This window comes from Tiliqua scincoides, chromosome 1 (assembly GCF_035046505.1).
Source record: "Tiliqua scincoides isolate rTilSci1 chromosome 1, rTilSci1.hap2, whole genome shotgun sequence".
NCBI lineage: Eukaryota > Metazoa > Chordata > Lepidosauria > Squamata > Scincidae > Tiliqua > Tiliqua scincoides.
Window position 1 is genome coordinate 71,874,065 of NC_089821.1, and position 24,396 is coordinate 71,898,460.

Here is a 24,396-nt window from a genome sequence, read left to right on the forward strand (position 1 = left end):
AGTAATCAAATCTGGATATACAAGGACACTAATTGCTTTTATTTTTGCTCTTCTATTGTCTATCTCATTCTAGATACTGACACCTAAATATGTCTTGTATGCAGAGGGTCTTACAGACCCTGTACTGTATAAGGATAGCATTGTAACTGTTCCTTTCTGCATGTCAGACTCGATCCCCAGCCATTGAGTTAGCCTGTGCTGGTGCAATGCTAGGTTACTGTTTATATCAAACTGGGAGGCAGTGGCATTGCTAGGGGGTATGGTCCACACTGGGTGACGCATATAACTGGTCCACACTGGGTGACGCGTGACAGTATAACATCTGACTGAAATGGTAGCCTGATCTTTTGGATTGATAACTCATTCTTTGGGAGCCCACAGAGATTGAGGAGAATCAGTGTGTATCAAGCATCCTAATGTCTTTCCTACTGGGTAGCCCGGTTCTAATGCATGTTTACTTAGAAGTAAATCCTACATGGCAGCACTCTAAGGGCCATTGAGTGCACATTGTAACTCACTGATATCCATAATAATGGACTTGAATTCCTGCTGCCTAGATTCATATTGCCATCTAGTCCCCATGCATTCCACACTTCCTGCTTGATGGCACATTGCCATAGAAGGATCCCAAAAAATACAGCCATGTTTAACCAACTTGTAAACTTGGCGAGTTCTGGACCAGCAATGCACTGTCGATTACTGCACATGTTGTCTTTCCCTCTACCTCCAGTAGCAGAGAATCTACACTGAAGAGTGGGATTTCACCCTGTCCTCAAGTAGGAATGAAGTCTAGATCGGCCTGTCCGCCCCTCTTCAGTAAGGGCTAGAGACAGAGATGGTGTTTGCAGCACTGATATGTAGGGTGTAGGGTTGCTAATGCCATTTGTGAGAGATTCTGGTAATTATTTAAAAACAAAGTGACTAACAGAAAAGCAAATCACAGCTTTCCAATATGTTGAAGTCAATATTTTTATACCAAGGTGGGGAGAACACCAACGTGGGGAGTCTTCCCCTCCTCAACACACTAACAGAACAATTACAAGATAAATATATTTCAAACACACATAAATTAAGTTGTACAGTCTCACCCAGGCACCAGCCCAGGCACAGTCTTTTGAGTCTATTAGCAGGAGGAGAACACAAAACCGTTTTTGGTGTGCTAGAGCTGGTTCTCTGTCCTGGTTCCAGGATGTTCCCGCTGCCCTCTTTGGGGGGATGATGGTCCACTCATAAGAGCAAGTTCATCTCCCTGTGAGTAGAGCTCTGCACTTCCTCTTCCTCCTCTGAGCAGGAGGAATCTGGGTCGTAGCTGAAGTTGTCGGTACGGTGATGCAGGAACTGTGTGCTGGCACAGTGCCTGTTGAATTCATCACCACCACTCTCCTCTTCCTCCTCCTGCCCTCGCTCTTCTCCAGACAGCAGTTTCTCTGAGGCCTTGCTTGTCCCCCTTTGCTTCTCAATCTCAGCTTGCACCACCTGCTCCTTGGCCTTCCGACTACGCTTCCACTTCATCCTACGGTTCTGAAACCAGATTTTCACCTGCAAGAGATGAACAGGCAGTGATATGAAGAGATCCCTTCATAACTCAGCAACACTCTAGTATTTCAAACCATCTTCTCTATTCTCAAACTCCTTAGATCTTTCTATGTCATTAATTCTTCTAGGGTTCTTTATCTCACCTTGTTTCCATCTGAACCAGACAGGCCCCCAGGCCATAATCCCAATGATTTATCACCTCCTTTTTAGAACATAAGAACAGCCCCACTGGATCAGGCCATAGGCCCATCTAGTCCAGCTTCCTGTATCTCACAGCAGCCCACCAAATGCCCCAGGGAGCACACCAGATAACAAGAGACCTCATTCTGGTGCCCTCCTTTGCATCTGGCATTCTGACACAGCCCATTTCTAAAATCAGGAGGTTGTACATACACATCATGGCTTGTAACCTGTAATGGATTTTTCCTCCAGAAACTTGTCCAGTCCCCTTTTAAAGGCGTCCAGGCCAGACGTCCAGGTCACCACATCCTGTGGCAAGGAGTTCCACAGACCAACCATACGCTTAGTAAAGAAATATTTTCTTTTGTCTGTTCTAACTCTCCCAACACTCAATTTTAGTGGATGTCCCCTGGTTCTGGTGTTATGTGAGAGTGTAAAGAACATCTCTCTATCCACTCTTTTGTTCCAGTGCATAATTTTGTATGTCTCAATCATGTCCCCCCTCAGGTGCCTCTTTTCTAGACTGAAGAGGCCCAAACACCATAGCCTTAGGTTATTGGTCAAACTGAAAATCAATGTACTGGTGTTCATTCCTTCATAAAGGAGCTACTCTGTGTATTCATGCAGCCAATAAAAGTTCTCTGTAATGAGTTTTCCTGACATTTTTGTCAGGAAATATTTAAAAACAGAAACCTAAAGTTTGCACCTGAAGAGATAAGGACTGTGCCTTGTAGGAAGACTTCTAATTTGCCAAGAGGGCTTGCAATTTTGACTTGTGTTGGGAGAGATGGGGATTCATTCTGCTGTGCCTGACTCTTCCTCTTCTGCCTAGCCTAGTGAATGACATGCTATCCTGGGAGGGAGAGGAAGGATGTGAGCTGAAACTCACAGCCAGGCAACAGGGCATCTACGTTAACTACCACTGTTCTGCAACTCATCTGAGGGACAAATGCAGCATCTGGCATCTCCCTCTCTGCCTTGGACAGTGGAAAGTCTTGCCATTCTATGGAGAAGGAATAAGGAACACACAGTCAGGCAACTGACTACCCAGCTGCCAGGAGGCAGGAGACTGTAATGGAGTGAAAGGGGTGGCAGCCTAAAGACAACTGGGAAAGAGGGAGGATATGCTGTGCCAGAGCAACCCTATATGTGGTGGTGGGGAGGGGGGTTAGAATCAGCTGTACAGTGACTAAATTTTATTATGTTATGTAACAAGCCTTAGGAGATGGTTCTGGCTCAAAATGTGGGACAGGAATCAACCAAATAAATAACAAACATATAAATGATTAGTGGAATTATCCTAGTGGTAACTGAGGCTGGAAGAGCAAGAATGTGCATTATGTGCACCCAAAAAATTCTTGTTCTGGTTTTGCTTACATATGACTTTTTTTCTCCTATGCCAAACCTCCGGGGCTCTATTTCTGTTTTTCTTCATGTCATTTTCAGGATCTGTACAAGGATCAGGACTATCTCTATAGAAAAGTCCCTGGAACAAAAATGACTCCCCTCCTTACCTCCCAGCAGTAACATTAACTGATCTATTCATATCCTCTATGAAGAAGATGGGGAGCAAATGCATGAGTATGTTACAGATCTTACAGTGAATTCTGTATGTGTTTTCAGAGGGTAATGGCGTGGCCTATAGTGCCCATTGCACTGCCTTCCCTTGACAATTCCGACAGTCTCACTGGGTCTCTCTCACTGGGTTTGATAGCTTTACCTGTGTTTCAGTTAGCATCAAAGATGTGGCCACCTCAAAGCGCTTGGGCCGGGATAAGTACTTGTTGATTTTGAACTGGTTCTCCAGCTCAAGAAGCTGTTGACTGGTAAAGGCTGTCCGAGGTCGACGGCATTTGCCTATCAGGCCAGACTGTGGGGTGGCTGGAAGGGAAAAAAAAAGTCAGGAAGGGGGTACTTGTGTGTACAAATTGTGTGTAAAAATTATCCTAATAATAATAATATACAACAATGTTTTGAAAAGTTATCTATAAAGCACTATCAATACACATGACACTTTGTGAAACCCTGTAAACACCAGGGTTGCAATTTAAACGTTCAAGACATTGAACATTTTAGAGATACTTTGTAAAGCATTACAAGTGCAGATCAGGACTCTTCCTGTTGCTATAAGAAATCCCTTGAATTCTACACTCTCCCTTTTTCTGTACCATTACTGAAAAGGGGAGTCCTCTATCACTCATTTCTGTTATGATGATATACTATTCATGGTACTGGTTCTCATAAAGTGCGTACTGTATATATAAAGAAAAACCACACTAGCAATTTGTCAGTAGTTGTAATTGTTTCCATGTCCAAAGGTGTTCACAGATTGAGGTAGTAAGGAAGAACCACATACACAACCAGTTACCTGTATAGTTTCAGCAAAGGAAGGATCCAGTCCTATCCAACTTTCAGCACTGGTGCAACCACAATGCAGCCCCAAGGTAAGGGAACTAATGTTCCCACACCTTGAGGAGGCCTCTGTGACTGCTTGCCCACCATAGAATGCTGTGCATGCCCCACTGGCATAGCTGCACCGGCACTAGAAAATTGAATAGGATTGGGCCCAAAGTCACCTTAATAGGAAGTGAAGATGCAATGAGAATTGTCAATGTTTTCCTGGTCCTGCTTTTGTGCCCTGAGCAGCAACCTTGATAGTAGCACATTTAGGGGTGAAATAACAGGCATGCATGCACCTGTCTCACTTCTTTCAACCTCCTTCAAGGTCTGTTTGCTGCCTAATTGGCAACGGCTTCGTTATCATTTTATTTTTCTAGGTACAGGATGCAAGCCAATCAAGGTTCTCATAACCAGTATGATGACATCATGATATCCTCGCATAGCCAATCAAATGTGGCTACTTGATGACAACATAATGCCAGTTCACATAGTCATCGCTTTGAACGGACAAACACTTTCACCTCAGGTTATAGATATCTGCAAAAAAAAAAAAAATCATGAAAGAGGGATTTTTTTCTCAGGAGGTAAAACTCCTCCCGCCATGTAGGCTCACTCCAATACACTTCTTCTAAATTGCTCTTCTGGAAGCATACATACATTCAATAAACAATTCTGTCTTAGTATTCCTTTTCCACCAGCGGCATTTGATGCTGTAATAGAGATCTAGCAGACTCTTTAAGAAGACATAAACCTGACATGTTGAGTCCATCACCTTCCTTTCAGTAATTATTTTATTGCCTGGCTGATATTAACCTGCTTGATATGTTATCAGTGTTCATTTTAACAATCACAATCAATTCCGTTGGTGAAATTAAACTTCCTTTATTAGCCTAAGGTGTATTTAATTACCCCCAGCTGTCTCAGGCTGCGATAAAGGCAGGCTTCCTCCCCAGAGGCTTGGAAGCACCTATCTTGCTAATGAGCCTTTATCAGAGTCTGCAGCTGAGCAGTGGGGAGGCTGAACAAAAGAAGCTTTGAGGAAGGCAGCTTGCTCCGCACAGGCAGAACAGGGACCTGCAGCTTGATTCCCCTATTATCACAAACTTTATGGGCTGCCTGGCAGATTAACTTTTACTGCCCTTTACTAAATAGAGAACAGACATTCAGTGGTGGAAGTGGGCAGGAACAGGCAGGTACGGGGTACCAGGAAAACGTTATATGGGCATTCTGGACAAACATGCAATCCACTTTGATCACTGCATACAATGGGTTATATCCTAAGGAGTGTACACAGAAATGAGGCGTCCTTTTGTGCTGCAGCTGCACAAGTGCATGCGAAAGAAATTGCACAGTAATGAGTTGTGCAACAACAGTTGTCTGTGGTGTATTTTTGTGCAAGCACAAAGCCAAGTCAGGATTCCATTCAGATTTCTGTGCAGAAGAGCCTTGTGCAATTACTTCCGCATGCACAAGCCCCCTTATGTGAGCAGAAGGGCAGTTTAGGATAGAATTCATTCTAAACAAAACGGGTGGGTTTAGAGCGGGAAATTGCTACACTACAGAAGCCTGCTCAGGGGCATCTTCATTGTTGCCCCAAAATTCTAGTTGCCATTGCCAAGGAGGTCATCTTAATTTGCAGAGTCTAGTTAAATTATTTTCATCACAGCACACCACCACCACAACCACCAGTGAATCCAACACCTAGATGCAGCCAACAAGGGGTTTCATTTAACACTGAGACTTTAACTCTTCTTGCCTTAATAGCTTTGTGTTTTAAACCCTCTCTCCTAACCTTCTGTGTGTCAGGCCTCCTTGCTTCTCCTGTTCCTGCCCAGAAGAAGTTGGACTTGATTTTGTTGCAGTAACATGAATAAAATTACTTTGCTGAAACATTTTTTGGAATAAATTTTTATGTGATTTCTTACACATTAAGGTTATGTCAGAATTACGAAAAATGAACATTTCAATGTAAAACAAAGTGTTTCCAAAATTCCATGTCAGTTCATTTGAAACAATAAGGGTGCAATCCTAAGCAACTTTCCAGCACTAACATAGCTGTGTCAATGTGGCAGGCTCTGCATCCTGCAATGGGGAGGCAATCAAGGGGGTCTCCTCAAGGTAAGGGCATGTTTGTTACCTTGGGTCTGCATTGCGGCCAAGTCAGTGCTGGGAAATTGGTTAGGATTGCGCCCTAAGGTGTGTGTGTGAGAAAGGTGGGGGGGGAGAGGAAGATTATTAAGAATATTTATATAGCTCTTTTCAACAAAAATTCCCAAAGCAATATATATTTATTCAAAATCTGTGATTCAAACAGACGGTCCCAATACAACTAGAATCAGGACTCACAATCACTCTATGGAGAGTTAGGTGTGCTTAAACCCAGTGATTTCAATAGGCTTCCATGCACCTAACTACACAAGAATGAGCTATAAGTCCCATTAAAACCAACACTTTTGGTGGGATTTGTGTCATCTTACATTTCTATGTATAATGAACATATTCTATATATAATGAAGCTGAAACAAATACAGAAAAGGGTGTTCATGTTTGAAAACACACACATATTTAATGTCACAACACAATGTATAAAAAGATTCACTTGTCAACTAGTATGTCAATGTAGGTATGCAGGTTCTTGTAACCTACACACATCAACTGTGGTCTTGGAAGATTGATACACACCTATCAGTCTAGAAGTGTAAATGCTAATGTGGGACTGGAAACTATCTTGCATGGATGTAGATAAAATTTAGTGGATTTTATTTGAAATGGCTATGTGTCAGAGTCCAGAGAGGTGCCACTGGGGACTGCGTGCTGGTAAAAAGAATTGACTTTAGTAAAAAGGGTTACTGAATTACTCCTTGCAATAATATCTCTCATCAACAGATGGCGCTGAAGCACTGCGGAGTGTCATGCATGCACTGTTGCTCAGAGCTCTTGCCCGGTGTTTTGAATACGCGTATACAAACAAGCTTGTAATGCACAGAGAGACAGACCAAATAAGAATAAAATCTGACTGTGCTACTTACAGAGTCTCTATCTTATCATTCCTGGATGGTGGAATCATCAGCTTGTCCCATTCCCAGTAACAGAGAGTGGCTTTGCTGGGCAATCCTCTTGCCGGTAAAATGAAAAGAGAAAAAGAACTTCCACCTGCACTGAAATTTATTGTTTAGCTGACAGGACATCATCTTGCCTTTTGATAGGACAAGTGCCAGCAATCTTGAAACTTGGGCTGCATCTGTGTTACAGCTAGCAGGAGGTGACATCATTAGCAGCCCTCTAGCATGCTTCTATTTTGATTCATTAACATGGTGTCAAGTCATAAGATCTCAAATGCGTGGAGGCTGCCATGTTTCTACCAGTAGAACTCTAATGCATGGAGGCTGCCATGTTTAATAGCTTTGAGCCTGTTGCAAGCATGGCGAGTATGCCAGAAGTTGGAAAAACTTATGGAACCAAAGCATGCTGGAAGGAGATTTACATACACCTCTCCAGTGCTGCTAGCTGAAAAACATATGCAACCTTGATCTCCGCTTTTCCCTGCTTAAAGCCCAGCTAACAATAATCTGACATGTTCCTGAGTTTCACTAGGAAGAGAACTGCAAATGGAGGTCTAGCAGACAAAGAATCTCTGAAACACTTCGTTAGGAAGAGGCAAGGGGGAGGGAAATCTCCCACCACGAGACACAGAGAATTCCATAGAGAACAATCAAAGCATCACAGGAAGAGATAATACATGAAATATCACTATTTCATGACAATATGGTTTGCCATGTTTAAATTCCACTCATGCATATTTTGGGATTTTTCAGTATAAAAGAAAATATGTTTCTGATGAGTTTTCTAACTAAAGAGCTTCCAGGCATTCTGCCTTCTTCTTTTCCATGCTAGAGAATGTCACAAAATTTTTATGGTCCAATCCTATACTTACCTCCCAACTTCATTGCACCTCTTCCACTGGCACTGCCTGTCGTAAAGCACTCAGTGCCAGTTGTAAAAGTTGTTCTGACAATAGGCTACTCAATGCACTGCCAGGGATGCTGGCGGGAGGGCCAGAGTCTTTCTGCCAGTGCCAGCAGATCTGAAACTGCCTGCCGATCCACGTAAGATGACAAAGGAAGCAGGAGGGATGGCTGGAGAATTGAATGGGGTGGGGATGAACAGATCAGGTCCAGGAAGGGGCAGGTTCAGTGGCAGAAGCAACCGCTGAATCCTAACCCCCTTCCTGGACCTGAACCCGTGGCACAGGTCTGCGTGGAGCTGAGCCTGCACTTTAGCTAGCGCAGTTTCAAGTAGACCCCTCTGCACCGCGAAGGCTAACTCCAGGGTACTGGAACAGTTGTTCCATTACTCAGAGAAGACCTCCTGGACTCTCCACCACAAGATGCAGCAGTAACCATTTTGGCACTGCTGCATCAATGGGAGGGGGGACAATAGAACATAAGAACAGCCCCACTGGATCAGGCCATAAGCCCATCTAGTCCAGCTTCCTATATCTTGCAGTGGCCCTCCAAATGCCCCAGGGAGCACACCAGATCACAAGAGACCTGCATCCTGGTGCCCTGCCTTGCATCTGACATAGCCCATTTCTAAAATCAGGAGGTTGCACATACACATCATGGTTTTGTAATCCATAATGGATTTTTCCTCCAGAAACTTGTCCAATCCCCTTTTAAAGGCATCCAGGCCAGATGCCGTCACCACATCCTGTGGCAAGGAGTTCCACAGACCAACCACATGCTGAGTAGAGAAATATTTTCTTTTGTCTGTCCTAACTCTCCCAATTTTAGTGAATGTCCCCTGGTTCTGATGTTATGTGAGAGTGTAAAGAGCATCTCTCTATCTACTTTATCCTTCCCAGGCATAATTTTGTATGTCTCAATCATGTCCTCCCTCAGGCATCTCTTTTCTAGACTGAAGGGGCCCAAACGCAGTAGCCTTTCCTCATAAGGAAGGTGCCCCAGCCCAGTAATCATTTTAGTCGCTCTCTTTTGCACCTTTTCCATTTCTACTATGTCCTTTTTGAGATGTGGTGACCAGAAGTGGACACAATACTCCAGGTGTGGCCTTACCATCGATTTGTACAACGGCATTATAATATTAGCCGTTTTGTTCTCAACACCTTTTCTAATGATCCCAAGCATAGAATTGGCCTTCTTCACTGCCGCCGCACATTGGGTCGACACTTACATTGAGTTGTCCACCACCACCCCAAGATCTCTCTCCTGATCTGTCACAGACAGCTCAGAACCCACTAGCCTATATGTGAAGTTTTGATTTTTTGCCCTAATGTGCATGACTTTACACTTACTTACATTGAAACGCATCTGCCATTTTGCTGCCCATTCTGCCAGTTTGGAGAGATCCTTCTGGAGCTCCTCACAATCACTTCTGGTCTTCACTACTTGGAAGAATTTGGTGTCTGTAAACTTAGCCACCTCACTGCTCAACCCTGTCTCTTGGTCATTTATGAACAGGTTGAAGAGCACCAGTTCCAGGACAGATCCTTGGGGCACACCGCTTTTCACTTCGCTCCATTTTGAAAATTGCCCATTAGGATTGAGCAAATAGGATTGAGCTCTGTATTAACAGACACTTGCAAGCAGGTAAGAGTACTTCCAGATACTGCACGGGGTTAAACCAAATGGCCTAACCCAATTTCTGTGTCCCAGAATCTTCAGTCTAAAGCAGAAATGAATATCTACAAATATTAAATATTGCAAAGTATTACCAATATTACCAAATAATACCCATTCAGTATCACCAAAACTTCCAATGTCCCCATTCTTTTTTTTGTTTATTTTTGCATATTGGAAACACAAACTTTGAAACCAAAAGTGAAATTTTCACATCCAGATTGGAGTGCTTTCGACTGGTTGGCATCTCTTGACTGTTTTGATCAATTGGTATCAAACATGAAATCATATAAGTGGCCACCTGTCAGATATTAAATACCACAACATGCCAACTGTCAAGTACTGTTGAAAAGAAATATTATACATCTACTATGAAATATGGCCAAATACTAAATATAATTGATTGCCATCTATCAAATTCTGTCAAATGCTAGATACCGTGACATATCTGTTGGAAGGGAGGGGGAAAGCAGAGTAATTGCAAAAGCACCCCTTCCTTTGGTAAGATACACACACACACACCCCCAGCTAGTTGCTATCAATAAAACATACACAGGAACTGAGGCTTGGTTAACGTGTCATAAGGAACACTTTACTCACAGTTCATTGTTGTATACATGCATCCTCTGATTGGATCAGAGGCCCAACTACTTGGAAGAGAGAACCCTAGAAGCTGTTCCCTTTGTGTGGAAGTGTGGGGAAGGGGGATGTGGTCTGCCATTGTGGAGACAGAGCACACTTCCTTCCTCTGTGATGGGAAGGAGAGAGGAGAGATTGTGAGGAGGAGGGGAGGAAGGAAATAGTGTTAAGGACCACACCTCCTGCAAGAACAAGAGAGGGACAGGTAGGTGGTCTCAGGTGACTGGACATTATGCTGCCCTTCAGAGTCCTGCAAAGTCCAACAATATCAACTATCAAATACTTTCCATATCAAAATAAAATATTGAAACCAAATGTCAAAGACAGTCGTCAAAGGTTACAGAATACCCAGCGTTAACATCTGCAGAGGAGAATTATGGGAACCAAATTGCTTCAACTCAGTCTTAAATCATTTGCAGTATTTAGAAACAGGATAGAGCTGGATACTGCTAGGACCATTTTTTAAAATGTTATTTCTGATATATGCTTTCTTTAATAATCTTTAACAACACCAATATAATGTCAGTCATGACTAGTTGTTTTCCCCTGGGGGCTGGGGATAAGAATGTTCTCAACCTTCAGTCTCGAAAGACTATGGTATCACGCTCTGAATGGTGGTTCTGGCACAGCGTCTAGTGTGGCTGAAAAGGCCGATTCGGGAGTGACAATCCCTTCCACACTGGGAGCAAGTGCAGTCTGTCCCTGGTCTGTCTCCCTGGCTATGGGCCTTCCTTCTTTACTTCTTTGCCTCAGTCTGTTGGCCAAGTGTCTCTTCAAACTGGGAAAGGCCATGCTGCACAGCCTGCCTCCAAGCAGAACGCTCAGAGGCCAAGGTTTCCCATCTGTTGAGGTTCATTCCTAAGGCTTTCAGATCCCTCTTGCAGATATCCTTGTAGCGCAGCTGTGGTCTACCTGTAGGGTGCTTTCCCTGCACAAGTTCTCCATAGAGGAGATCCTTTGTGTTCCGACCATCGCCCATTCTCACTAGATGACCAAGCCAACGCAGGTGTCTCTGTTTCAGCAGTGTAAACACGCTGGGGATTCCAGCTCGTTCCAGCTTTGGGGATAAGAATAGGCCTTCAGTTTGGCTGTACTAAAGGTGACTAAACAGCCACTGGGTAGATGGGACTCATTAGCCTGGGAAGGCAGCTCATCTGAAAGAAGGTAAACTATGATCCCAAACCTCCACTACCTTGTGGCTACATCCAGTTATGGAAAAGGCTTCAGGAGTCAACCTCGAGGCAAAATCCAGAGCCGGAGTCCCTGAGGCAGTTCATGGCTGAACACAATCATGTTCTGGCAACTCCTGCGACCAACTGGGACCAACTGGAACCAACCGTATTGGCTTCTGCCTTTCCATTGGACCATTTCAGCGAAGTGGAGGGGGGATTTGCTGCATGGGTAACAGTCTATTGTCCACATCTACTTTACCCAGGCTTCGCGCACTGGAGAGGACACTCTGTTCCAGAACCACTATTCAGAGCACAATACCATAGTCTTCCGAGACTGAAGGATGCCAACACATATGACTAGATAGTCATGAATCATGTATCATTGCTTTCAGTGGGATGTGCAGTTCAATCTTATGCGTGTTCACTTGAAGCAAGTCCCAGCACCACCTACCACGTAAGGCTGCAATCCTAGACACATTTTCCTGGGAGTAAGCCCCACTGAACTCAATGAAACTTACTACTGTGTTGACATGCATAGGATTGGGCTGTAAATGAGCCTAGGAATGCAGCCTCAGTTAGGACTAACCATAGCTAAATCAGGGCCCCTGTTCTTAAAGATTCAGAATGTGTTGCTATTGCTGGGTGATTTACCACATCAGCTGACTACAAAGCCGCCCTGCCATTACACAGGGTGAGGTAACAACTCAGGCAGCCTTCTTTGGAGTTCCAAGGGCAACAAAATGTCAATTACACCGTTCATTATTTTATATTGACCGACATCCTTGATGGGTGCTACTTGGATTTTCTCTTTCAGGCAACAAAATATCTTAGGAAGTGTGGAGGGGGGGAGTGTTCTGTGTGTATACAATGCTTCAAAAAAGTCACAGGTCAAATATGAATATTTGATTAAACCATTTATTGCAGCCATTTTCAACCACTGTGCCTTGACACACTGGTGTGCTGCCAATAGTCCATAGGTGCACCATGGGAGTTTGGGGTGGGTCATTTATTAGTAAAGGCTATTGGGGGTGTGAATGCCCCCCCCCCCGCCAGCAGCATGGTGTGCCTTGACAATTTTAGTGCCTTGTCAGTATGCCCCATGAGATGAAAAAGGTTGAATATTGCTGATTGATTGAATTATTTTGTTGTGTATACCACTCTGTGAATTTTTTTTTGTTGAAGTAAGTATTCTTGTTATAGTTTTTTACTATAAGAATAACAATGAGCAAAGATTTGCATCCTCTGACCCAGTGCTGAGACATAAAAAGTGCTCTTGCTTTGGTCTCTGTATTCTGCACTAGTCTAAAAGTGCCTACATCGACCAAAGTCTTCCTCTTCAGTGTAGAAATGTAGCAAGTCAGCACTGGATGCTTTCTCTGAGTCCCCCAACAGCATAGCAAGTGCCAGCAATTAACCCATTCTTGCCCAGCCCACAGGTGTACACATTTGACCCCTGTGGCATACAAGCAAAATTGGGCAGAAATGAGTCCAGATATTCTGTGTCCTGATACAACGATTACCCTTGTTTTTTAAGGCATGATAGAAAATATTCTGTCTTAAAGGGGCCTGACCTGGGAAGAAGATAAACGGCCACCTCCTATCTGATCTGTGCACATTTAATTTCAGGAGACAATGATAATGGGACTTTTAATTTTAACTTTCCATTGCTTGTGCCATTATTCAAGCAGCTTCTTTTTTAATTAACCAGATCGCCCTGCTATATGCTTGCTTTAATGCGCTTCAAAGTTATTAAAACATTAAACTTCCCCCAATAAATCTGTGCTTTTAAAAACCACCTTGGTCATCAAGGCAGCAAGACTGGTTCCATGTTTAGTGGGTAGTCGCACCTCTGCAAGTAAGCCACATTGACTACAAAGGAACTTACTTCTGAGTAGATATGCATAGGAGTGGGCTCTTAGGCTGCAGTCCTATCCACACTTACCTGGGAGTAAGCGTCATTGACTATAATGGGACTTACTTCTGAGTAGACATGGATAGGCTTGGGCTCTTAGGCTGTAGTCCTAGCCAAACTTACCTGGGAGTAAGCCACATTGACTACAATGGAACTTACTCTTGAATAGACATGCCTAGGCTTGGGCTCTACATCCGCCCTTGTGTTTAAATTGGGCTCCTCCATCCAAATTTAAAACGGTGCATTCTTTATTGTCCTGATACGGATTTCAAAACGAAAATGTGGGGTGGATATTCTCAGGACGGGCAGATGGGAAGACATGTTTGCCTGCGTGACTGTATCTAGGCATATACAAATGTCGATTAAAGGCGATCCATTACTAGAGAGGTGAAAAATGAAAACTCTTGGGACATAAAATAGAGGAGAGGTAAGGAGAGGGAGCGAAATGCTTAGAGGCTGTACCTATAGGGGAGGTACGAAGGAGGTGAAACTATGCTTCATATTGTATCCACGTAAACTGACATGCAAGTTTTTAAGTTTCACAGAACTCTTGAGCAGCCTAAGGCTGCACTCCTATCCACACTTTCCAGGGAGTAAGCCCCTTTGAACACAATAGGACTTACTTCTGAGTAGACAGGCATAGGATTGGGCCCTAAATGTGTACCTGTGAGATTACAACCGTGTTCACACGCTTTGGATCTCCTGAGACCACGTACAGCATCTACTGTTGTACCCCCCCATTCCACCCCATACATCTACCCCCCCATTCCAGTAGCGTATTGTTACTTTAAAACGTTCTTTGATTTACTGGATGATGCTCTGACTATAAAACCCACCAGAGGTTGGCTTGGATTGAGACTTCCCGATCTCCTTCTTTCCCAGTTCCTTTCGATCTTGCAGAGGGACTGACCGAACCTTACCCGAACCAGAGGGAGACCTTGAGGGGTTCAGCCTATGAGCCAAGAGCGCTGCGGGCTTCCTCCTCGATCACCCCCACACCCGCATTCAATGATGAGGACGGCAGTTCTGTGCACGTCTGTCTGGATACCAATTCCACATTGCCCTCAATCAGTGGCGTAGTTAGTGGGGGTGCAAAGCACTAAGTCTTGCAAGGAGCCTCACCGCAGCGTGCAAGCACTCCCTCCCCCTCCCCATCGGAGCCATTCCGGGCGGGGGGAGCGAAACACCGCCCCGAATGGCTCCGAAGGGAAGGGCCTCTTGCACGCTGCGGTGAGGCTCCCTGCAAAACGTAGTGCTTTGCACCCCCTCTAGCTACGCCACTGCCCTCGACCATCCCACCTTGCCCCGATCGTCCTGAGTTATCGTGCCCCCTCCTAGCTCTGGGGAAATTTCTCGCATTGATCTGTGGCTAGAAGAGCCATCCCTCGTCTCTGTAAGCGTTGGAGGATCGGAGGCAGCACACCCACGATTCTCGCGCAGCACTGACTTACAGCCCAACCCGATCCACACGTTCCTAGGAGTAAGCCTGAGCGCATCGACTAGAATGGGACTAAGCCTCCCATCGACTAGAATGGGACTTACTTCTGAGTAGTCTAGACATGCCTAGGCTTGGGCTGTTAAGCATGTATGCTCAGATGTTAAGTTCCCCTGCGTTCAGCCGGCTGCATTAAAGATTGCCTCTGTCCTTATCTGAAATCCACAATCAATGAGCGTATTAAATTAATTGATTAGTCAGTGAAACCTTAACTGATGAAAATAAATCGACAGTCGTCTAAACCAGCCATTGGTCTTGTCTTCCCTTTTGCACGGAAATGCATTCCCTTTAGGACACGGGAACCATACAAAACAGGGTTGGGGTGAGTCTTCAGAGCCGTTACTACAATTGCTTCTGTGGGGTTGACCACCTGGCGTGGATTGAACAAGATGCAGCGACTGAAACTGTGCTCCTGCCACCAGGTCTCAAACCACCACTGTGAGAACCCACGCCAGAGAGTTGCCACTGACTGACTCCAGTTGCACAGGTGTTTACAGGGGAAAGGAGGACATTTAAGTTCTTTCCAGGACAGGAGGCTAAAAAAAGGACATGTCCTGGAAAAAAGAGGACGTCTGGTCAGCCTGCGCTGGCGAAGGCTTCCATCCTAAACAGGGGGCCAGGATAAACTTGGGCAGAACCTCTTTCCAAGTAAATGCGTTCAGAACGGTAAAAGGTATCGAATTATTTGACAGATCCGGATAAGGGAAGCCATGAAGACGCCCTGCCTGCATGCGGGGACTGGGCAGGGCAGTGCCAGCTGTGCTCTCCAGTTCTTGCCCAGTTTGGTCTGTTATTTACCCGTCTATGCTGCATGGCCCTTGAGGTAGGGAAATTATCCTTGACAAACTACAAGTTGTTCACCGTTCACACGACAGATGAGTACACGTGCGTGTGATGCTTTATCGCTTGACCAAAGCAGCTTTACGGGATGACCCTGCCTGGGCGAAGGAGCCAGGACCGCACAGCAGGGCTCAGGCTTTCCGATCGCTCCACTCTGGCAGTGGATCCAGCGCTCAGACACGAAGCGATCTGATCAACCGTCTGATACCGACTTTTGCGCTCAGGCACGTGAACCGGCCCTAAGCGGGTGGCGAAGGAGCGCTTGCGGCTAGCGAGGCACCGCAGCGCCTTCAAGAACAGAAGGAACCGAGGAAGGAGTCTGCCCTGGAGGGTCTCAAGGCTGCAATCCTAACCACACTTTCCTGGGAGTAAGTCCCACTGACTATAATGGGACGTACTTCTGCGTAGACAAGTTTAGGATTGGGTTCCAAGTCATTTCTGCCCAACGTTGCGTAAACGCAACAGGGACCAAATGTGCGGGTGGGGCAGAAATGGGTTCAACTTGGAGCACTTAGGAAAAACTCGTTATAAACTCTTTGCTCTTTTTGCTACTTAATGTTGTTGCTGCTGCTGGTTTAGTTCCAGTGGGGTGCCTGGAGCTGTGCCCGCTTATCTCTTGACTGGGTGCTGACCACTCCGAGGCCTGCTTGGCTTCACCAAGGTGACTCCTGCATCCTCCAGCCCCACCGGTTGGGCGTGCTTTGCTGTTTAAGGCTTCCAAAGCCGTTCTTCGGAGGATCTGTTTAAGATGAAGGATGACATCAGGGTGACCAGATACGATGGAGGACAGAGAGCTTCTACCTTTAACCATTGCATAGAAGAGGGAATTTGGACGTTTAAACCCTTCCATGTTGAGCTACACCTGCCAAAATTCCCTCTTCTATGCAGTGGTTAAAGGTAGAGGCACTCTGTCCTCCGGAGCCATGGTGGTGTGGTGGTTTGGGAGGTGGTCTTAGATCCAGGTTCAAATCCCCCCTAAGCTGTGTACACCCCCTGAGCTCTTCCGAGGAAGGGCGGTATAAAAATGTGGAAAATAAATAAATAAATAAATAAATAAATAAATAAATAAATAAATAAATAAATAAATAAATAAATAAATAAAACGACAGCCCCCCTTCTTCCATGGCTAGCTGTGGGCAGTAAGAACCCAGGTGAGGTGAGAAAAAGGGTTTTTATGCTTTTAAAGAAAACATTTCTTTACCCAGCCTGTCAGTGGACCTCCTTACCACAGGTGGTGATGGCATCTGGCCTGGATGCCTTTAAAAGGCAGTTGGACAGATTTCTGGAGGAAAAGTCCATCATGGGTCACAAGCCATGATGGACATATGCAACCTCCTGGTTTTAGAAGTAGGCCACCTCAGAATGCCAGGTGCGTGGAAGGGCACAAGGTTGCAGGTCTCTTGTCTTGGGTGCTCCCTGAAGCATCTGCTGGGCCACTGTGAGATACAGGAAGCTGGACTAGGTGGGCCTTTGGCCTGATCCAGCGGGGCTCTTCTTAAAGTCTTAAGCAGAGAGGAAAAGGCTGCGAGGAGCTCTGAAGAGCCCCGCTAATAATAAGTGGGACCCAAAGGGTTGGCTCGCTGGCACCCTGGCACCCACCCGCACGGAGTCCGGCGCCCACTGCAGCTTGGGTGGCTCCGCAGTAGCCTCGCCTCCTCACCACGGCCCCCTCGCCCCCTGCCTGCCTGGCCTTCTGCCGGGGTCTTCCTCATTGAATGGGATCAGCCACTCCGGCCCGCCCTCGACACAGACACTCGCTCCGCTTCATTGAGCGCCTAACGAGGCGTGCGATCCCCGCTTGTCCGCGGGCGCTGGAGCGGAAAGAGGACCAGGCACTTGGCCAGGGACCGTCCCCTCCCTTCTCCAGCTGCCCGGCCCAGGACCGGGTTCTGCACTGACTCTTCATCCTGCCACATCCCACGCCCCGGACTTTGCGGTGCTCATCTGGACGGAAATCGGATGGTGGGGTACTCCCAAGCGGAGAAGGACCTTCGCCTGCCCCGCCAGAGGGGCAAGAATCCCTCGCTTTGACCCACGTGTCCGGACAATCGGGCAGCTGGAAAGGGCTGGGATGGGGGTCAGCGTGGCCCACGAGGGGAGCCGAGTCTGGGTGACTGATTTAAAAGGGTTATTTTGCTCACTTGAGTTGTCACTGGGGGTTGGCGCTTTCGCTGCTTGAAAGGGTGGAACACAGGCGCGCACTTGTGTGTGTGAATGTATTTTGATCAATAACTCACAGTGCAATCCTATGCATGCCTACTGCGAAGAAAGTCATAAGAACATTAGAAGAGCCCCGCTGGATCAGGTCAAAGGCCCATCTAGGCCAGCCTCCTGTATCTCACACCAGTACCTCAGGGAGCTGACAACAAGAGAGCTGCATCCTGGTTTCCTCCCTCGTATTCTGGGGTAGCCTGCTTCTAAAATCAGGAAGTTGCGCTTACACATCATGGCTTGTCACCTGTGAAAGGCTTTTTCTCCAGAAATTTATTCAATTCCCCTGTAAAGGCATCTAGGCCAGATGCCATCATTGCATCCTGTGACAAGGAGTTCCACAGACATGCTGGGTAAAGAAATTTTTTTTTTGTCTGTCCTAACTCTCCCAACACTCAATTTTAATGGCTGTCCCCTGGTTCCAGTGTTGAGTGAGAGGGAAAAGAACATCCCTTTATCCATTCTATCCATCCCCTGCATAATTTTGTATGTGCATTACCCCGAGTTCCCTGAAAGGAGGACAGTGTAATGAAACGTGAAAAAGAAACACTGTAAAGCAGAACGGACAAATCAGTCTTTCTCTTTTGCAGAACAGGTTGACTAGAGTACCTGTACAGTACCTTTTAATTTGGGCAGGTGCAGCCTTTTCAACCCTTCCGTGCTGAGCTGCACCTGCCCAAATTCCCTCTTCTATACAAGGGTTAAAGGTAGAGGCACTCTGTCCCCCCACTTTCTATCTCGTCATCCTGTGCATAAAACTTCACCATCATAAGAGCCCAGTAGCATACCATAAGAGTCAGCAGAGTAGCCTCCAGGCCCTGCCCCTCAGTAAAGACTAGAAATGGCCTGGGTCAAAGAGAAGACCTTGCAGGTCAAATTGCTTCACGAGCACACACGCAGGAAGAGAGAGTTTAGGAGAGCAAAGTTGGTGATTCCAACCAGTGGCTGTCCCAGAGCTAGGAAATTCGCACTGGAATTTCTGGAGATTCTCACTGGACCACTGGAATTTCTGGAGATTCTCACTGGACCACTGGAGATTCGTCCAAGCTGGGATCTGATCATCTTCCTATAACCATGTCACATCTTTCCATGTAGTTGCCTCTCTGTGGCCAGGGTACACCACTATGGGACAGTCGTTTTAGGATGTAGTTCCAATGAACACAACGCACAAGCAAACAAGCCCTTCTGAGCACTGTGGGACTTACTTCTGAGTAGACAAGCTAAGGACTGCAGTGCCTGTGTTCCTTCCACCCCTGCTGAAAGGGACGTGGTGCCTACAAACCAAAATAAGAGAGTTGAAAGTGAAACTTGGAGAACCCCAAGCCTGACGCAGCACAAGGTACGACTCTACGACGGGTCCACCTTTCACAGGGAATTCTGCGGAACCAGAGCAGAACCAGAGCTCATCCTTTGCCAGACACTCTCCTGCACCTTCTTATTCATTCAGAATTTCACCCTCCAAGCAACCAAAATGCACTATTTTCTTTTTAAATCCCCAGAAAAAGAACTTTGCAGGATAAATGTTTTGAAACATGCCTGAACAGGAAAATAGCATTGTACCTACAAGAAAAGGAGTGGGGGTGGACCATAAGGACGAAAGAGAGGACCATAAGGACGAAAAGGCAAACAGTTAATTGAGACATTGTGTGCTGATTAGTCGCTGATTTAAACAAACAACCACCAGGAATTTTCCCTGTCTTTTAAAAGTCTATATTTATTTATTTTAAAGGTTATTCTATTTGTACGTAAATCTAAATCTAAGCTCTTAGGGCATAGTAGCATGGGAGGAAAAATCCCTCTAACTGAAATAAAGGACTCCCCCTCACAATAAGAGATAGCTGGCCACTGAGCAGATCCGTCCAGTGATCTCAGAATTCACTGTTGAGACACCATGGCTGTAATAATCTGTGTATTCATCTGGGTGAATCTGTCAGGGTAGTTTATTCATCTCACAAACATATGACAAGGAGTACATGTTTATTTAGTTGCTTAATTACATCTTTTGGTATTTTAAAAAGTTATTATTATATTATATTATTATTATTATTATTATACTGTCTGTAGTTTTTTTTTTTTAATTTTTGATCCTGGCTGCCCAAATTTTGCCACCGTTCAGTGTTATTTTCAAATGATAGTCTTCATATTTCCAGATGTCAGATGAGAGAGAGAGGATCAGGCTTTTGCAAAATAATCCAAATTATGCCTGTAGATTGGTTCCTATTGAGAATACTGGTGTCTCACTAATTAATTTTATAGGGATCACTGACTTAAACAAAATATCTCAATGGTTATTTTCCAGTGCTTGATATGTTAAGACACCAAGGGATTTTCTTGGGGTTTCCTTGAGAGGAGCGCTCTCTCTCTCTCTCTCTCTCTCTCTCTCTCTCTCTCTCTCTCTCTCTCTCTCTCTCTCTCTCTCTCTCTCTCTCAGAGAGAACTCTTATTTGTTTGTTTAGCTGTTTAGCTTAGCTGTTTATTTGTTTAGCTGTTTCTGTTTTCATTGTTAAGAGCTGCAGTCGCTGAGTTGAAAGAAGGACTAGAAATGTAACAAATGCACCAGGCAACGCCAAGCCTCTTCCCTTGGCTGAATCAGGGGTGCTTCTTATTCCTATCTTAAAGATCGGGTTTCTTTTTCTTTAGTGCGGTTATTTTCCTAGATGCTTCAGGCTGGCCAGACAGACAGACAGAGAGAAACCCTGCCTCTTTCTCCAACTGGTAACAAATTAACTGTCCTAAATCCTGTGCCCAGGCGGCACAAGCAGCGGGAGACCTTGGGAGGATTAAAGTTCAAAACCTTTTACAACTTCCCCTGCTCGGGGTCGGCTGATTGATGTGGGAAACCCAGCAGTTTCGAGGCAGACCGGGCTGGACTCAGCTCTCGCCACGAAAGCCTGCGATGCGTGTGAACAGGTGGCTCCTAAGTTCGCCCAGGTCCATTTCAGGGTCGACTCTGCTTTGTTGGGCGATTCAAATGCCTACGCGGAGAGCCAGCCAGAGGGAAAGAGGCAGCCCGCTTCCACTCGCATTATCCGGCGGTTTCCGCGGGGTTTCAGGCAGATGCCTGAAAACTGTCAAGTCCTTGTTGGCCTTTCCTACACCGAAGGCATTTCGGATCGGAGTATTACTTCTGCGTAAAGAACTCAAGAAGGCAAGGGACAGAGCCTAAGAGCCTATGCATGTCTAAGCCTATGCAAGTTAATGGGACGTACTCCCAGGTAACTGTGGATAGGATTGCAGTCAGAGTCTCTCTCTCTCACCCCCCCTCCCCATTTAATGTTTCATCCCCAGGAGGAGCAAGACAGTACACCTCTGTCTGGATTGTGCCACTTCAGATTGAAGGTAGGTGCTTACCTGCTGGAACGTCCGCCCCTACAGGTAGAAAACTAGCAGGTCAGAGAGAAAACCCTTGGCACTAGTCTCTAGCTTTCTGTATGCAAGGCATTTACTGTTTTGTTCTGGGGACAGTTCGGTCGCGTACGCCTGAACTGGTACAGTCCAGACAGATTTGCCACCTCGTCCGCTTTGACACCGAGACCTATATTTTGGCCCGCTCAGGCCACAGAATGACCACCGTTAGAGAGAAACCTGCCATTGTTGCTGTTGACGACAAATTTAAGAGTATTTGTTGTCGTTAACGCTAACAGCTACATTATCAATTCAGGGCTGTCCCACAACACCCTTTCAAGTTCAGCTATTTCGGCAGGCATTCCCCCTCTGCAAACCCTGGGATTTCCACTCCCCCCTCCCTCCCCAGTCAGGGTGACCAGGTGTCCTCTTTTTCCAGGGCACGTTCTTTTTTTCAGCCTCGCGTCTTGAAAAAGAACTTAAATGCCTTCGTTTTGCCTGTCAGCAGGCAGCACAGAGCCTTCTTGCCATTCATACATTCTATGTAATATAGTTTTTAATTTAATCTAGTGTTTAGATTAACCACATGAAAACCATCTATGAGTGTCTTTAGCTTTTATTTGGTCGTGTCCTACATTTTTCTTGGATGTCCTACATTTTGGGGGTGCCCGGTCCTCTTTTGAGGTTATGGCATCAGGTCACTCTGCTCTCAGTATAATATAATTAATATAATACAATTAACATAGAATCTAAAAGTAGGTTTTTGAAGATTGCTGTGAATCTGCCCTTCCTTTACTGAAATCCAAAATGAAAAGTCCATTTTGAAGGCCTGGCTCTCCAACTCTGATGACTTTGACCTGCCCCGTTTCATTTCACAGGTACTTAGGGACGGTGGCCCTTGAGATCACGTTTATCCCTCTGTTTCTCTGGAGTGGGAATGCGGTGGGCAGATATTATAGATATTTTCAACAGCAGTTTCCTCGCCAGAAGAGCTGAACTGACATTGTTAGAACTAGGATAACATAACCGGTCGTGGATCGGCCTGTGGTGAAAGGGCGACTTTAAAATGGTTAGTACCTGTATTTGACTTCAATGTCCTCCTTTTCCCTGTGAGCGGGCAAGGCAGAGCCTTCTTGTGATTAATTAATTCTATGTAATATAGTTTTAAATTTAATAATAAGTAACCTAGTATTTAATTTAACCACATGAAATCGATATATGAGTGTCTTTAGGTTCCATTTTTTTGGGTCACATCCTACATTCTTCTTGGATGTCCTACATTTTGGGCCGCCTGGTCCTCTTTTGCGGTTAGGACACCTGGTCACCCTGTGACTACAAGGACCTTTTCGATTTTCACAGAACACTCAGCTGGCCTTCCAGTTCTTCAGTCTCGTCTTTAGAGATGCAGTATAATAAATAATAATAAGCAAACCAAGACGGGGGGAGGGGGGAAGTGGGCAGGTGGAAAACCCGGTAGACCTGGAATTTCATCCATTCCGCTTGGAGTTGCCCAAGAAAGGCGGGATAGAAAATGAACATCCCAACCGAGTAGGTTTGAAACGGAGCCCTGAAGGTCCTCCGCAGACTGGATTCAGTTCGCCTCTGCTGGGTGCAGACTTCACGCGTGGGTAGGACGCCCAGAATCCCAGCTCCTTCTCTCCCCCCCCCCCGCTCACGGCCACCCTTCTCTCCAGGTGAGTTGGTTGTTCGAGCTCTTCCCCGTTGAAATTCAGGTGACCCGAACCCCAGCAGAGCTGGACCAGGCGGCGGGGGAGACGCGCGTGGAAGCAGCCCAGCTCTGCCAGTGCCAACCAGCGGAGGGTCCCCCGATCCCAGCTCTGCAGCCAGCGGAGGGTCCCCCTGATCCAAGCCGGGGTCCGTCCCCCCGGGGACCGTCGTGGGAGGAGAGAGGCTTCCCCGTGCGCCCCCGGGAGTGTCCCCCTGGCAGCGCCCAGCCCTGCCACCCCAGAGCCCGGCGCCCACTCACCGTGGAAGTCGGGGAAGCGGGGGGCCAGGATGCCGGCGCGGATCCAGTGTTCCAGCGGGAAGGAGCCGGCGACTGCGGCCGCTTTCAGATGCTCGGGGCCGGGCGGCGGGGGGGCGAAGGCGGCGGGGCAGGCGAAGGCTGGGTGCTGGCCGGCCAGGGCCGGCAGCGGGTAGAGCGGGGGCGGGTAGAGGGCCGGCAGGGCGCCCAGCGCCGGCGAGGGCAGGCTCAGCAGGCCGGGCTTGGGCACGAAGGCGGCGGGCGGCGGCGGCGGGGGGGCCAGGCTGGCGGGCGCGCAGGGCGAGGGCGTCTCGGTCCGGCTGCCCGCCGAGCTCACCGGGGAGGCGCCCTGCGCGGGCCGGGGGGGCTCCTCGGCCAGCAGGGCCTCGATCCGGAAGTTCTGCGACTTCTCCGGGGCCTTCTGCATCCTGGCCGCCTCCGGCCCCCTCGCTGCCGGTCCCGGGACCCTCCGCCACCCCCCTGCAGCTGCGGTGGGGACAGCGGCAACCCGCCGGCCGGCACGACCTTCCTTGGCGGGCCACAACCCCCAGCCTCCTTCCAAGGCGCGGGGCTCTTCCGAGGGGGGGGGCTCTGGAGGGCTCCGGCTCCGCAGCGCACACCTGCCTGCCCGCTCGCCCCTCCTCTGTGGCCGCCGGTCCTCCGCCGCAGTCGCTCCTCCCTCCTTGACAGCGTTAAATCTCCTCCCCACCTGCCCATTGGCTCCCAACCCCCCCCCCGCTTTGTTCCCACCCCCGCGCCTCCCTCCTGGTCAGGAACTGCGGCCCAAGCCTATCCATGGCTACTCAGAAGTAAGTCCCATTAGAGTCAATGGGGTTTACTACCAGGAAAGTGTGATAGGATTGGGCTGCAAGTCATGAATGACCCTCTTCTGGGGGGTAGGACTGGGAGAACTTGCAGTGGGGGGGGCAGGCACGTCGGGGGAGGGAGACTGCTCCAGCCGCCCCCCCCCCCCATTCTCACTGCAAAGACCCGGTGGAGGAGTAGCGGTTGCTCCTCCCAGGGGATCAAGGCTGGCAAGGCTG

At 47.1% G+C, this 24,396-nt stretch overlaps 1 protein-coding gene across 1 annotated transcript; it reads right to left on the minus strand.

Annotated features, from left to right (window-relative positions):
* Window positions 1-1,227: 1,227 nt before the first annotated feature.
* LOC136644953 (motor neuron and pancreas homeobox 1-like) lies at window positions 1,228-23,780 on the minus strand. Its single transcript, XM_066621212.1, has 3 exons — window positions 23,357-23,780; window positions 3,437-3,597; window positions 1,228-1,539 (listed from the first exon to the last, which is right to left on the minus strand). The coding sequence occupies exons 1-3, from the start codon at window positions 23,778-23,780 to the stop codon at window positions 1,228-1,230; spliced, it is 897 nt and encodes a 298-aa protein (XP_066477309.1).
* Window positions 23,781-24,396: the final 616 nt, after the last annotated feature.

What these genes read in the sequence shown, in the direction of transcription:
- LOC136644953 (XM_066621212.1), bottom strand. Translation starts at nt 23,780, where the DNA reads ATGCAGAAGGCCCCGGAGAAGTCGCAGAACTTCCGGATCGAGGCCCTG. An exon ending in CCGCTTCCCCGACTTCCACG is followed by an intron (nt 3,598 to 23,356) that starts GTGAGTGGGCGC and finishes TTTCCCTTCCAG; the next exon opens with CCACCCCACAGTCTGGCCTG. An exon ending in TGATGCTAACTGAAACACAG is followed by an intron (nt 1,540 to 3,436) that starts GTAAAGCTATCA and finishes CATCTCTTGCAG; the next exon opens with GTGAAAATCTGGTTTCAGAA.